General features: G+C 44.6%; 1 protein-coding gene across 1 annotated transcript; it reads left to right on the top strand.

Moving 5' to 3' along the window:
- The first annotated feature begins 261 nt into the window (after positions 1 to 261).
- Positions 262 to 13035, top strand: TUBAL3 (tubulin alpha like 3). Its single transcript, XM_032425884.1, has 4 exons — positions 262 to 321; positions 3954 to 4197; positions 10237 to 10389; positions 11966 to 13035. Exons 1-4 carry the CDS (start codon positions 319 to 321, stop codon positions 12904 to 12906), a joined length of 1341 nt encoding a protein of 446 aa, XP_032281775.1. The 5' UTR covers positions 262 to 318; the 3' UTR covers positions 12907 to 13035.
- The last annotated feature ends 1851 nt before the right edge of the window (positions 13036 to 14886 follow it).

Raw genomic sequence — 14886 nt, 5'->3', positions numbered from 1 at the left:
AATACATTCTTAATCCAGGAGGAGGATCTTTTTAAGAAGACAACTGTTATTTTTAACCAAAACAGGTTTAAGTTGGAAGAAGATTTGGGTAAACTCTAAGGATACCACCTGTGGTTGTGCACAGAGTATCTCAGGCTGTTCAGGTCCCGCACGGCCGCTCTGGGGAAGAGAACAGAAAAACCAAGAAGGGGCTGTACTGCTTTAAGTGAAGCAGGTGTCGCAGCCCTCAGGTGGAGTCATTTCCTGCCCTGTGATAAAGTCTGCCTGGGCGTGCGGCTCGTCATTGCTGCAGCCCAGCGGGGGTACCTCCAGATCAGCATGGTAAGCGGCTAGGGTCCTCGTACGCGCTTATCAGTGTTGCCGCGGTGTTGTAGCAAATCTTACTCATCATACTTGGCCCTCTTCCCCGCCAAACCATCCTTAATACGTTCGTAATACAAGAGAAGAAATTTTTAAGGAGGCATTTGCTTCTTCCAGTAACTGTGTTTGAGGCAGATTTGGATAAGCTCTCGTCTGTTCATCTGTGGTTTTGCTGCTTTTAGGAAAAGCTTAGTGGATGTGCATGTTAAATACTGCTTTTAACTGAAGTGTTGAAACGAGAACCCCTCCTTCCTTTAGTTCTATGTTTGTTTTAAACCTGCTGTGCTGATTTTTCTGTAGAAATCAATTGCTTCACTTTTAGTTATGCTTTTAGAGTTTCTGGGGACTTCAGACCCAGGTCATCATTGCTAAGCTCATAAATGCATGGCAGGGTAAAGTTCACGGACATCTTCTCGTCCTCTCTCGAGTTTCGTTCTTGGGGGACAACAATGAACATAGTTACTTACAGTAATTCCTGCTGGGGGATCATCTCTTAAGATCCACTTTCCCTTTAATGTCTTATGTGCTAGTCCCAGTAGTTTTTGGTATCTTAGAATTTTAAATTCTTAATGGAAGCAGCTTTTCATTCTGATTTCTCATCTTTGATGTTCTCACCCCCTTGGACTCTCTCTCTCTCCAACATTTTAAGGATGTTGAAGTTGTTTTGCTCTTAAACATGCCTTCCTGCATGAGGGATCCCTGTGGTCACGGAAACGTTCTGTAGCTTGACTAAATTTCGATATTCTGGGGGTGATATTGTTCTGTATCATCTTGCAAGATACTGATGCTGGGGAAAATGGGTACGGGGCACATGAGATCTTTATTCTTTCTTACAACTGCCTATCAATCTATTACTTATCTTTATCTCAAAATAAAAAGTTAATTAGAAAATTGTGCCTTCCTAGTAATTCAGATAGGCATTGTAGCAGCTAACGTGATGTGATTGATAATATTGATATTGAATGGGCAGTTTACAATCTGACAGTGTGACTAATGTTTAACAGACAGTTTGGAAAGGAGGGAATGGCTAAGAGAAGAAGGTGAAGATAGCCTTCTGTGCCCTGGAACACAGTTACGTCATAAACTCAGCTGCTTCTCAAACCAGGAAGGGTATGATTGGTCCTTCTTGGGCCAGGTATTCCTGCCAAGTTCACAAGGGTAGTATCATGACCATGTCTGAACGTCTGTGCCCCTTGGGTAACAGACCGCGTGAAGAGCAGCAATTGCTTTTCCACATTGGTGATTATTTTTTCTGTGAGTACTTGGAGCAAATGCATGTGCACCCCCCGTGGCCTGGGCGGTAAGTTGGGGGGTGCTGTGAGAGAAATCGACATGTAACTGGGTCCAATGATGGGGAAACCATGAAATGCACCTCCCGTCCAGCATTTTTACCTAAATCTAGGGAGTTTGGATCTGATTACAGTAGCTAATGCACTGAGATCATTTGCAGTCCAGCAGATGTGGGAGGAATGAAGCCGAGCTTTGCAGACAAGCATGTTAGAAGCTTGTTCATGATGGTGCATGCTGTTTGATTTTTTTTATGTGCCAGTCAGAGGTTGGAATCCGGGTTGGTGCTGAGTGAGGTGCTTTCTGAATTGAGCTCACAGCCTTTGTCATGAGAGACCCGGAAATGCACGGAGAAGAAACAAGGGGCAAGTTCTACTCAAGTAGTGAGCTTGAATTCCTCATAAAGCAGAGAGGGCTGTGTTAAGCCTTGTGAATCAAGGAGACAAAGTACGAGGGCTTGATGCGGTGGAGCAGGAACAGAGTCCAAGTCGGATTGCAGGGCTGTGACCGCCCAGAGCTCCCTCCCTCCCTGGACTAGTGGTCTTTTCGTGGTTGAATCTCAGACCTTGTCTAGGGGAAGAACAGCCTGGACAAAGGCAGGGCTGCCGATCAGCTCAGTAGGTGAACAGCTGGCGGGGCCCCGATGATGTGGAGAACAGGCTGCTCACCCCACGAGCCCCCCCACCCAGACCCGTCCCATGCCCACTGGCAACCAAAACCCAACAACATTCAGATGCACGATTGCTGCCCTTGCGGTTTTTTAGGATCTAACTTTTTCTTTCCTTCTCTTAGATGAGTACATATTCATGTCTGTTTAAAAGACCAAAACGGTTGTTGGCCTTTAAAAAGAAAGATGTGAATGGTGATTTAAACGTGGGATGGAGAGTGGAGGCTGATGAGGGTGATGGAAAACAGTAGAATTTAAACAAGGAAAAAAATCACTGCCCAGATATAATGACAGTTAATATTTGATGTATTTTATTTTATTTTATTTTAAAGATTTTATTTATTTATTATTTGACAGAGAGAGAGAGAGACAGCGAGAGAGGGAACACAAGCAGGGGGAGTGGGAGAGGGAGAAGCAGACCCCCCGCTGAACAGGGAGCCCGACATGGGGCTTGATCCCAGGACCCTGGGATCATGACCTGAGCCGAAGGCAGACACTCAACGACTGAGCCACCCAGGCGCCCCCATATTTGATGCATTTATAGATCTTTTTCTCTGCTTATTTTTTAATGTATTTGATATCATACTTTATATACGATTATATGACTTGCATAACTTTTACTTCATTTTTATCATAAGCTTTTCCCATGTCATAAAATTTTAGGGGTAAACTTTTAAGGGTTGCATAACTCTTTCTTCAAATGCCCAACAAAAGCAAATGTAGATTGACTCTTGATCCTCACTCCTATAAAAATACTGTGAATGCCCTTGTGCCTAAATCTTTGCATTTTTAGATTTTTAAAAATAATTCATCTGTGTATGTCATCTGCCTATTTATATACTAGTTATCTCAAGTGTTTGGTTGGGTTTTTAAAGATTTTATTTTTAAATAATTTCTTCACTCAACGTGGGGCTTGAACTTACAACCCTGAGATCAAGCATCACATGCTCTGCTGACTGAGCCAGCCTGGCGCCCCTCAAGTGTTTTTTTTTTTAATTAAAATGTATATAAAATTGCCTTATTGATAGCCCTTACTATGAAGGACTATATATAAGTCATTTTTTGTATACATCATTATTCTTCTTTATTACAATATTGAGTTTTTACATTTTTGGGTTGTGAAATCTATTACATGTTCCCTTGGTAAATTTTCCATTACTTTTATGCTTAGAACATCCTTCCTTCTTTAGAGCACATATGAATAGTAAATATAAAATCTCAAGATATGAAAATAACATCTTTAATTGCAATGGTTTTAATATATGCCAAGGTTATACATTGATTTTTGGTTTTATTCCTTTCTGGTAACTAGCTAATATTTTTCTGGGTGAGGCAGCTTGATTTTATACATATATAGTATAGTATGTATATATATTCTTAACTCACACTTAACCCGTTACACAAAAAATATCCTTAAATTATGTTGTTGAAAGAAATCTTTCAGTAAAATGGGAGTCCTTTGTGTACCTGTGCCCTTGTTTTTGGTTTCCATGAGACACTTTCAATTAGCCTTATCATACATTTCTCTTGTTGGCATATGTGAGCTTGGTTTCTATCGACTGTGAGCAGCATTACTGAGTGACCAAGCTCCCGTTATCTAGAAAGGCTATTAGTTCTAACTTCCTCCGGCTTATTTCAGAGGGAGTGCCTTTCCATCCACATTGGCCAAGCTGGTATCCAGATTGGGGATGCTTGCTGGGAACTCTATTGCCTGGAACATGGAATCCAGCCAGATGGCGTTGTTCTCAACAGTAGAAAGGATCAACTGGAAAGTGAGAACATGGAGCATATGGATGCATCTTTCAATACCTTCTTTTGTGAGACGAGAGCTGGGAAGCACGTGCCCAGAGCACTCTTCATGGATCTGGAGCCCGCTGTTATAGGTAATGTAAGGCGTGCATTCAACCAGGTCCACACTCAAAGCTAACAAATCCAGTACCAGTGGATGGAATCCTCAGATTATATGGATCTGTTTGAATAGGATCATGGGGACATTTTTTAAATCTAGAAGTTCACTTGTGACCACTTAAGGTGATCGGCATGAAACATACCCAAAGGGAGTACTTGCTTAGCCTTCTTTTTCTGTGTGATGAAACAAATTCAAACCTTGTTAACTTCTCTACACACATCTGTTGTCACAGAAGATTAGATTTTTTCTTGGATTTGAAAGCCAGTTGCTAGAAGGTTCCAACAAAGAATCTGAAATTTGGCATTACCTGAACATGATTCCAAAGAGGCAAGGAACCAGACAAATCTAACTGTGGGGAAATCAGTACAACTTTATGATTATTAATGGCAGACTTTGTAGTATCTTGTCCAGAAACATGGCATGGCAGCTCGGTTCCAAGAGCAAGCATCATCACATGAGCACAAGGCAGAAGTCCATGGCATTTTTCTAATCTAGCCTCGGAAGTCCCAGTGTTTCATTGCCGTTGTTTGATGGCTTGAGACCATTACAGAGATCCAACCAGGGAGAGAATAGAGACTCACCTCTTGGTGTAGAAAGAGCGAGGTTCTAGAAGCATATGAGAGATGGAAAACGTTCTTGTGGCCATCTTTGGAAAAAGCAGTCTGTACACACTGGATTGGAGTTCATTTCCTTATCGGAACCAGGTCAGGTCAAGTAACTGATGGCGAAAGTAGATCGACGTCCATGGGAAGGAAACGATGGAAAGTGTTAGTACGGGGTGGGGGGGAGGGTAAGAACTGTTTAGGCCAGGACTCCTATATGCAGTTTCTGTGTTTGCTGGGTGTGAAAGGATTAAAAATAAGGAAATATTGGTGGCTTCAAGAACAGGTGAGATTCATATGGAGGCTAAGAGAGGCAGTTACGTTGTCTTCTGACTTGAGTTCTAAGTGCCTGAAGAGAATATCTCAATTTTTGTTTCAGACAAATGGGGGTTTGCAACTGTGAGCTTTAGCTGGAACCTGGTATCCCCGAAACCTGGGCAGAGTGGAATATGTCCCTGGAGGATTTTGGTAAATGTAGCTAAAGAAGCAGCATGAGAGGCCACATCTCAGTATTACGAATATTGTAGCAGATATTTTAACTTGCACCAATCCGAAGATGCTAGGCAAATAGGAGGCTTAGGATCTGGAATCAGAAGCTAATAAGCAAGTCAGGGCAGAGATACATGGCAGGAAGAGACCAGAAGAAATTCCCCAATCCTCTAGAATACAGCGTAGAGAGAGGGCAGTTTTGAGGATCTGGAGCTGGTCCAAACAAAAAGGCATAAGCTCCAGGTTTTAGGAGAAGGCACTGATTTTCCTTGTTCTTCTCAGCACATTAGAGAGCCTCAGATGTGCAAGGCACTATTCTTGACATCGGAGGTGTATATACTCTGAGTCCTCATGGAGCCTACATTCTAGTGGGGTGCAGACCTATAAAAACCAAATCGTGGGCCTGATGTTGTGATCAGTGGCATGGAGAAGAATAAAGCAGGGCCACAGGGATAAGGAATGTTGTGTGAGTGGTGGGAGGTGCTTTTTCTTAAGGAATGCCGAGGAAGGCCTTGTAGAGAAGGTGACACGTAGGGATCTGAAGGAAGTGAGGGCATGAGCCTTACCTCTCTGGAAGAGATCAGAGAAGACTTTATGGACAAAGTGATATTCTGTCTGAGTCCTGAAGACTGGGTAAGAGGATTTTAACAGTTCACAGGTGAGAGAGGCTGGAAAGCACAAGCTAAGACACGTCCAGACACCTGTGAATATTGTTTCAGCTTGAAAAGGGGGAGGATGTTGATATATCAGAGTCACAGAAGACATAAACTGGAGTGGAGGCCGACTATGGAATTTCCTTGAATAATTTGTGTGGTGTGAACCTGATAGGAAATAGGGGGCCAGTAAAGATTTTAGAGCAGGGAAAAGACAGATTGAGAACTATACTTCAATAACATTAATCACAGAGATTTATTCATTAATTTATTCAACATTTCTTTAGCACCTGCTAAAGTGCCAGGTACTGATCTAGAAAGAGTGGATTGGAGAAAGTTACAAGGTTTTGTGATGTATGGACTGAGTATGGAAAAGAGAACATAGATTTGAGAGACGCTCATCTAAAACAGAGGAGCGGATTACGTGTCAATGAATGTTCTAGAGAGAATTCAGAGGTGCCACTCAGATTTCACTGTTTCAATAATGGGATTGATAAATGACATAGGAATTCCAGAGGGGGACCTAGGTTTGTGGGAGTAGATAAGTTCCATTTGGGCATGAGGAATTTGAAGTGTCCACAGGTTGGTCCTGGTAGAAGATGGGGAACCAGAGGTGTTCAGTGAGAAGTTATCCTACAGAGATGATATTAAAAGGCTGTGAAAGTAGGTGATCTTGTTCAAAGCCAGCCCGAATGGTTTTAGAAGGAAGGAAAGGTGACTTTTAGTTGTGATTGTGGAGTAGAATTCTACTGAAGATATTTGTAGGCAGAACAAAGGAGAGAGGGAGGGGAGGGAGGGAGGAGGGTTCAGAGTGAGTGAGGGGACCCGAAGCACGGAGAGGGTGGGTTGTGCATCTCCTTCTCTAGGTAGAGACTGAGGATTTTGTGGTAAGGAGGAAGGTGTTCATCGAGAGTTCTGTGATTAGAATAATGGGGTGATGCTGTGTGAGAACTCAGAGAAAGAAGAGGTTTAATGCACATTTGGAGAAGAGGACAGAGGGTCAAGGGAAGTGTGAAGGGTGTGCTGAGTGTGGGCCCGAAGGGGTGGAGAGCACAGCTGGGGTGGATGGTGCCCATGATGTGCGAGGCAGGGTGGGCAGGGATGTGGGGCTGGTGGCAAGTGCATGGCTCTGATCACAGGGCCAGGCTGTGTGAGCAGACCAGTGAAGCTAACGTGAAGGGAGGAGGGGTGGAAGAGGAAAACGGTGGGAGCTCCAGGTCGTGATGAGAAAGAATTTAATATCATTCAGTGAATTCAATGAACATTTATTCCAGCTAGGTAATGGAGAGGAGCATAGGGATGAACAAATGTCCGTACCTTCCAACCCTTCTTTCCTACTGTCCTAGTGAGTTCAGGACATTTTAACAAAATATTGTCCACTGGGGGCTTAAACCACAGAAATTTACTTCTCACTGTTGTGGAGGTGGGAAGTCCAAGACTAGGGTGGCAGCGTGGTTGGTGTCTGATGAGCGCTTTCTTCCCGATTTGCAGACGGCTGCCTTCTCACCGTGTCCTCACAGCTGGCCTCTTGCAAGGGCACTGACCCCTTTCACGAGGGCCCCACCCTCATGGCCCAGTCACCTCCCTAAGGCCCCACCTCCTAACATCACCACACTGTGGGGAGGGCTTCAAAGTATGGATCCTGGGGAGACACGAACATTCAGTCCACAGAAGCTACTGTTTATTAGTGAGGAACCACACAGATATTTTCCTATAATCCTTTCAACAATTGTGTCTGGAAACCTTATTGCTATACTCCGTTAACAGATGAAGAAGCTGAGTCTTGGGCAGGTCATGGAACTGGCCTTAGATCGCTGAGCTATCGAAGGTAGAACTGGGTTTGACCCCAGGTTTGTGAACTAATAAAAAGCCATTCTCTTTTAACAAAAAAGTAGCATAAGCTAGTGGAGAAGAAAATGTAAATGGTCATAGCAACACTAACACACGTGTTCAGTTGAGCCATATAAAATTGCCCACGGTCGATTATTTTTTACCTAAAAAATGTCAGCGTCCTCCGAATCAACCTAATAACAATTGAAATGTCTGTGAGGTGTAGAGGTATCCCCGAGGAAGGGATGAATAGCTGGGGAGCCGTCAAACGTCTTCGACCCAGGAAGCAGCGTTCCCAGCTTCCCAGAGGCGTGGAGGAACGCGCACCTTGAACAGGAACAGGGTGTGAGTAGGAGAGCGATGGGGACAGGAAGCTGGAAAGATTGTCGAGCTGGGTCATGGGCGAGAAGGGGGAAGTAAGGAAGTTTGGTTGGAGAAAGGATTTTGCATCTTTAAGATTTTGGCGGGGGGACAGTTGTGAGTGATTTCCTGTGGACTGGGGCTAATAGCATTGAAAGTAAGGGAGCAAGGAACTGTCAAATAATCATGTTTAAATACCATTGAACTCCCTGAGGATGCTGGTTAAGGACGCTGGGCCAGATGCTCACGTCTCTGAGCCAAGTGGAAAAAGTGCCAGGAAGTGAGAGTGGACAGCTTGGGTGTGCTCATAAATGGCAGTGCTATAATCACTGATCTCCAAGAAAGTGGTTTTTACCGAAAGAATTTATGGATGACCCTCAAGATCTCCACTGGACATTACCACGAAGAAGCAGGCTTCCAAAATTCCAGAAATTCCCTTCTTAGCTTGAGCTCAACCTTATTAGCTGCAGGTGAGAAGCAAAGAGTCCACCCAGAGTTATATGCCCACTTACATTGTGTTTATAAATACACCTTTTAAAACTTTTCACTTTCTTGGTTTTTTTGGTTTGTCTTTTTGTTTACTTTTTTGTTGTGTGTATGTTACTTAAGAGTCCTTTAAATCAATTCTGGTGAATTTAAGCATTTGGAGGTGTACAAAATTGTGGTTAGAAATTCATGATCATGGACAGGAGAGCAAGGTGAATTGAGATTGCCGTCTCGTCTCTTTCTTAGAAATTGAGTGTTTCCCCTTAGGCAGTGAGCTTCTAGGACTATCTATAGGTATCTGGTGATGAGGCCGATGCGGTATTAGCATAGGTACATGTCATGAAGGCAATTGTGTCATTATTATTTATAATCGTTGCCATATGGGCTATGCATTGTGCCCTATGATCTCATGTAATCCTCCTTGTAGCTCAGGGGGGTAGGTCTTGTTATCCTTATATGTGAGGTGAGGTCATTGATATTTAGGGATGCTAAGGACCTGCTGGATAGCCAAGTGACAAAGGAAACCGTGAACCTGGGAAACGGATTCTCGGACACATGCTTTTGAATACTGTGCAGCACAGTGTCCCCCTGTAACCTGGGCAACATTCCCAGAGCCTGCTTAGCCTTCAAACACCGATGCGTGATTCTGTAGGAGTCGTGCTATCTGGGTAATTCTAGGCTTGGGGAGCAGGACATGGGCCCGAGACACCTGTGTTTGGGTATTTTCTCATGCTGAGCAGGTTTTTAAAAGGAGGAAAACCAGGCAGGAGTTGCCCTTGGCTGGGTTGAAGACTGCCAGCATCTTAACCCCAATTTCCCTGCTTCCTGCGTTTGTATCAATTGCATTCGAGTTGGGTGGGCATTCGAGCTCTTCACACCTTCTTTATTAAAGCCTCTTTTTTAAAGCAGACTAGTAATAATTTAGATTGGTCTGCTTTTCCCTGCTTTTCTGGCACTCAGTTGGCTATTTGTAGGTAGAAATACTTGCCTTAGAATACCAGAGTGTCACAGGGTTTGAAGAGTGTCTCTTAAAAATCGGTGTCCACCTAGAACCTCAGAATGTGCCTTTATTTGGAAAGAAGGTCTTTGCCAGTGTAGTAAGTTGAGATCCTACGGGATTGGGGTCAGCCCTAACTCCAGGGGTCTGTGTCCTTATGAGAGGAAGAGGGGACCCAGTGTGGGGGGGGGCGGGCATGCGTGATGGTGGCAGGCACGAGTGGTGCAGCCCTAAGCCGAGGAACAGCTTCTTCCTGAGACCTCGGGCAGGAACCAACCTTGCCAACACCTTGACTTTGGACTTCCGGCCTCCTGAACCACCAGTGAGAGCAAACATTTCTCTTGTTTCCAGCCACCAAGTGTGTTGTAATTTGTTACAGCAGCCGTAAGAAACTAACAAAGGGTCTACGATGGGAAAACGTACTTTCAGTTTGTCTGGAAATAATGATACTGTTCCTAGACTAAGGAAGGCCGGCTCAGCGGCTGACAGCCCTTTCTTTACCGCAACACTGGGGAAATTGGCATTGGGTTGGCAGTTGAATCGGCAAAGGGCTAGCAGTTGGAGTGGCGCGTGCTGACCTCATGTCCCCTCTGCAGATGGGATTCGAGCTGGCCAGCACCGCTCACTCTTCCACCCAGAGCAGCTCGTCAGTGGGAAGGAAGACGCCGCGAACAACTACGCCCGCGGTCGCTACTCTGTGGGGTCCGAGATCATCGACCTTGTGCTAGAGAGGATCCGAAAGCTGGCAAGTGGCCCCTTTCTCCTTAGTCGGGGGCCATACCTGAGTGCCTGGGATCTGCCTTCCAGACAGCACCGTGATTCCTACCCCCCGGGTCACTGCCACCGGCCTCTCCTGCGGAAGCTCACAGCTGGGAAGCGCCTTGCTGTTGGCTTTGATGACGCTTTGTTTTATAGGAAGGGTGAAGAAGGAAATATTTTGGTTTATTCCACCACTGCTCTATTGAGATACAACACCGTGTCAATTTAAGGTGTACCACATGATGATTTGATACACACATATTTGCATAGTGATTGCCACAGGGCAGTTGCCGTGTGTGTATGTGGGGGGGTGACAACGTTTAAATCCACTCTCTTAGCAACTTTCAAGCGTACAGCACAGTATTGTTAACCAAAGTCACCATGCTGTCCATTAGTTCCCCAGAACTGACTCATCTTCTAACTGGAAGTCAGTGTCCTCCGACCAACATCTCCCCGTTACCCCCAGCAGACACTGTGCTACTTTCCGTTTCTCTTTTTTTTTAATTGACATATAATGTATTACTTGTTTCAGGGGTACAGGTCTGTGATTCATCAGTCTTACAATTCATAGCGCTCACCATAGCACATACCCTCCCCAATGTCCATCACCCAGCCACCCCATCCTTCCCACCCCCTCCACTCCAGCAACCCTCAGTTTGTTTCCTGAGATTAAGAGTCTCTTATGGTTTATCTCCCTCTCCGGCTTCATCTTGTTTCATTTGAGGAATCTCAAATTCCTCGTATCAGTGAGATCATATGATACTTGTCTTTCTCTGATTGACTTATTTCGCTCAGCATAATTTCTGTTTCTATGAGTTTGACATTTTTCGATTCCACATATATGAACGGGATGATACGGTATTTGTCTTTCTGTGTCTGACTTATCTCACTTGGCATAATGCCCTTAAGGTCCATCCATGCTGTGACAGATGGCAGGATGTCCTTCTTTTTAATGGCTAACCCCCCTCTACTCTTGCTTCTGCCCGCTCATCATGGCTCACCTTGTTATCACAGACTTCCAAAGCATCCTAACACTTGTCCTTTTCCAGTAATATCCATTATTCGTGAAGTTAAGAGGAGGCACATCCTACCAGGAGATTAGTTACTCTAGTTACTGTCAGTGAACTCTTCTTTAAGGACCTGCGTCTGGGGAATCCTTTGTCTAGTACATATTTCCTTAAGCAATACAATGCCTTTTACACCGGCTAGTAGATTGGATGTAGATGTGATAGGTACTTCATCTTCTGGGGGGCGGGGAGTAGGTTGCTTTAATATTTGGCCATTTTGTTTGTTACTAAGAAAGACCTTGCTTTAGGTCACATGCAGATAAATTCGTGGAGGACAGCTAAAGACAGTTGAATATTTATGCTTTGCTTATAGTGAAATTCTAAAGCACTTCCCCTACCCCAGAGGTAACCACTCGCGTGTGTTACTGGGGCATTAATAAGGGTACACCCGTCCTTTCTGAAAGTTTTGTTTGTTTAGGGGAACTTCTTGTCTTCCCACTACCACTGCTTCTGGGTTCATGTAGCCCAGGTCTCACCTGTCCTTTGCTTCCCCAGGCAGAGCAGTGCAGTGGACTTCAGGGATTTTTGATTTTCCGAAGCTTTGGAGGAGGCACCGGATCAGGATTTACATCTCTCTTAATGGAGCAGCTCTCGATAGAATATAGCAGGAAGACGAAATTGGAGTTCTCTGTCTATCCAGCCCCCAGGATCTCCACTGCTGTAGTGGAGCCTTACAACTCCGTCCTTACCACACACTCCACCCTGGAGCACTCGGACTGCACCTTCATGGTGGACAATGAGGCCATCTATGACATCTGCCACCATAAACTCGGTGTCGAGTGCCCCTCTTACACCAGCATTAATAGGCTAATAGGTCAGGCGGTATCTTGCATTACTGCTTCCCTCCGGTTTGAAGGGCCCTTGAATGTGGACCTCATTGAATTCCAGACCAACCTAGTACCTTATCCAAGAATACATTTCCCCATGACAACATTTGCCCCCATCATCTCTGCTGACCATGCCTACCGTGAGGAGCTCTCTGTGTCCGACATCACAGCTGCTTGCTTTGACTTCTCCAATCAGCTGGTCAAGTGCGACCCTCGGCTGGGGAAGTACATGGCCTGCTGCCTACTCTACAGAGGGGACGTGGTCCCCAAAGATGTGAATGCAGCCATTGCAGCCATGAAGTCAAGGAACTCTGTGCAGTTTGTGGATTGGTGTCCAACTGGTTTCAAGGTGGTCATCAACAACCAGCCACCCACGGTGATGCCAGGAGGGGACCTGGCCAGGGTCCAGCGGGCCGTGTGCATGCTGAGCAACACCACGGCCGTCGTGGAGGCCTGGGCCCGCCTGGACCACAAGTTCGACCTCATGTACGCCAAGAGGGCATTTCTGCACTGGTACCTCAGGGAAGGCATGGAGGAAGGCGAGTTCTCAGAGGCCAGGGAAGACTTGGCCGCTCTGGAGAAGGATTACGAAGAAATGGGGCAAAGTTTCTGATGGAAATGTGGCTGGGGAGAATGAGTGTTGAGTCGAAGTGTCATGCTTTCTTTTCAAGACTTATGTACTCTTGATGGGTAGAGTTCCCTTGACTGGAAGAAACTGGAAACCAAATCAAGCAAGACCCTAAGCTCTGCACTAAATCAAATGGGTCAGTATCAACAATGAACTCACAGGTCCCTGTCTGGTGGTTCAGCATGGCTACCTGTGAACCCCCTCGGTTTGGGGTCCTTTGAGCGTCTGGATCATGTCCATGTTTCTTTTCTTTTGTTTTTTTCTTAGAATGGAAACCTAGCTTTATTCTTTGCTTCATCAACAAAAGATGATGAAACCCTAAAGTCAGTGCTTTTTGCTTTCCCTTTCCAGAGGTGTAAGACAGCACATGTTAATTATTAATGTTATTTCCCCCATGTCTGTATTTTGTACATTGATTAAATAATGAATATTTCAGTATCATTCTTTTCTTTCGTCCAAAGATAGGCTTTAAGGTCTTGGTTTGCTTTTTATACAAACAAATAGCAAGAATATTCTTGGGTCTTTCAAAAATTTGCATCTGTGTTCCTGTGGGTCAGGAGGTGAAAGGGATCTCTCTCAGCTCCCCGTCCTTGAAGAGATGTTCTCGAAGTGTGGCCAGCAGAGCCCTGCATCAGAACCAGTGGAGAGGTTCAGAAAAAAAAAATGCAGATTCTTGGGGCACCTGGCTGGCTCAGTGGGTGGAGTGTGTGACGCTTAATCTTGGGGTTGTAAGTTCAAGCCCCACGTTGGGTGTAGAGATTACTTAAAAATTTAAAAAAAATAAAAAATTTTAAAATATGCAGATTCTCTGGAGATTGGAGGGGGCATGACCTAAGAATTTGAAGTTTAAAAAACACACTTGAAGGAATTCATTTTTGGTATTAAACTATCTCACTTTTAAACAAGTTATAACTTAAAATGGGCAAAAATAGTTATAAATGCATTAAAACCATCAGCCACATTTTTATTATCCATGATGTTTAGTCTGACTAATCATTGGAGTTAAGGTGGACTAGACAGTACAAAGGTGCTCACTCGGGCTTAGGTGTTGCTCTTGGGCTGATGTTAGATGGTTTCCAGGTACCTCATTCAGCTGTGGTGTTTACCTTGCAGCCTTAGTCCTCCATTTGTACCCTCTTGGCCTCAGCGTGGTCAGAGATTTTGGTTTAGGTAGATATCTGAGGGTAACAGCCACTAAAGCCTTGGCTGAAGGCATAAGGTTGAGGGTCATATTGAGAGATTTACCAAACTGCAGTACAACCACCTTCTTACTGCGTGCACCCAGACTGGCCACTTCACCTTTAATGGTTTCCTTGGTAGATGCTCTTATGTACTAATATCACTGCCCTGGGATGTGGCCTCCAAGAGCTCCATTCACATGATGTACCATCTGTTTTCCACTCATATGTTGTCACCATGGAGGCCAATGAGCACACTTTGGTAGAAATGATGTCTAGACACTTCAAGACATGCCTGTCAAGAGGTGGTTTTCCAGGCCACCCATCAGTGAGTTTTTGCTCGGTCCTCAAGTCTCAATGCTTTTGGCTGGATCCCCTTTGAACTCTACGTCCAAGGTCCTCTGCCAAGGGCTCAATCTATGTTGACACTAAAACAACTTCATACCAGAGTTCCCTTTGGAACCTGAGGCCTGTTAATCCTGAGATGTGCCAAGACTTCCAGGGTAACAATAAGGAAAGGGATGATTCTCATTCCTATGTCTCTGACCTGCTGTGATCAAATATTTGGAGGAAAGTAAAAAAATAAATAAATAAATAAATTTTTTTTTCTGCAAAGAAAGGAGTGATTGGTGCCCTCTGTCATTTTCCCCGAATACAACATAGACCAACAGTGCATTGTGTGGCCCTTTAAGCGTGAAAGAAAACCTTCAATGCTTGAAGGAGCCTATATCCAAATTTATGGGGTTCTCTTTTTCAACTAACCTATGTGTCTTATGTTTGCCTTTTA

This window comes from Phoca vitulina, unplaced genomic scaffold (assembly GCF_004348235.1).
Source record: "Phoca vitulina isolate PV1807 unplaced genomic scaffold, GSC_HSeal_1.0 scaffold33, whole genome shotgun sequence".
Lineage (NCBI taxonomy): Eukaryota > Metazoa > Chordata > Mammalia > Carnivora > Phocidae > Phoca > Phoca vitulina.
This window is presented reverse-complemented; position numbering and strand designations above follow the sequence as displayed.

Excerpts from the sequence above, each read along its gene's own strand:
- TUBAL3 (XM_032425884.1), top strand. Across the intron at positions 4,198-10,236 it reads TCTGGAGCCCGCTGTTATAG|ATGGGATTCGAGCTGGCCAG; the intron begins GTAATGTAAGGC and ends TCCCCTCTGCAG. Across the intron at positions 10,390-11,965 it reads GAGGATCCGAAAGCTGGCAA|AGCAGTGCAGTGGACTTCAG; the intron begins GTGGCCCCTTTC and ends TTCCCCAGGCAG.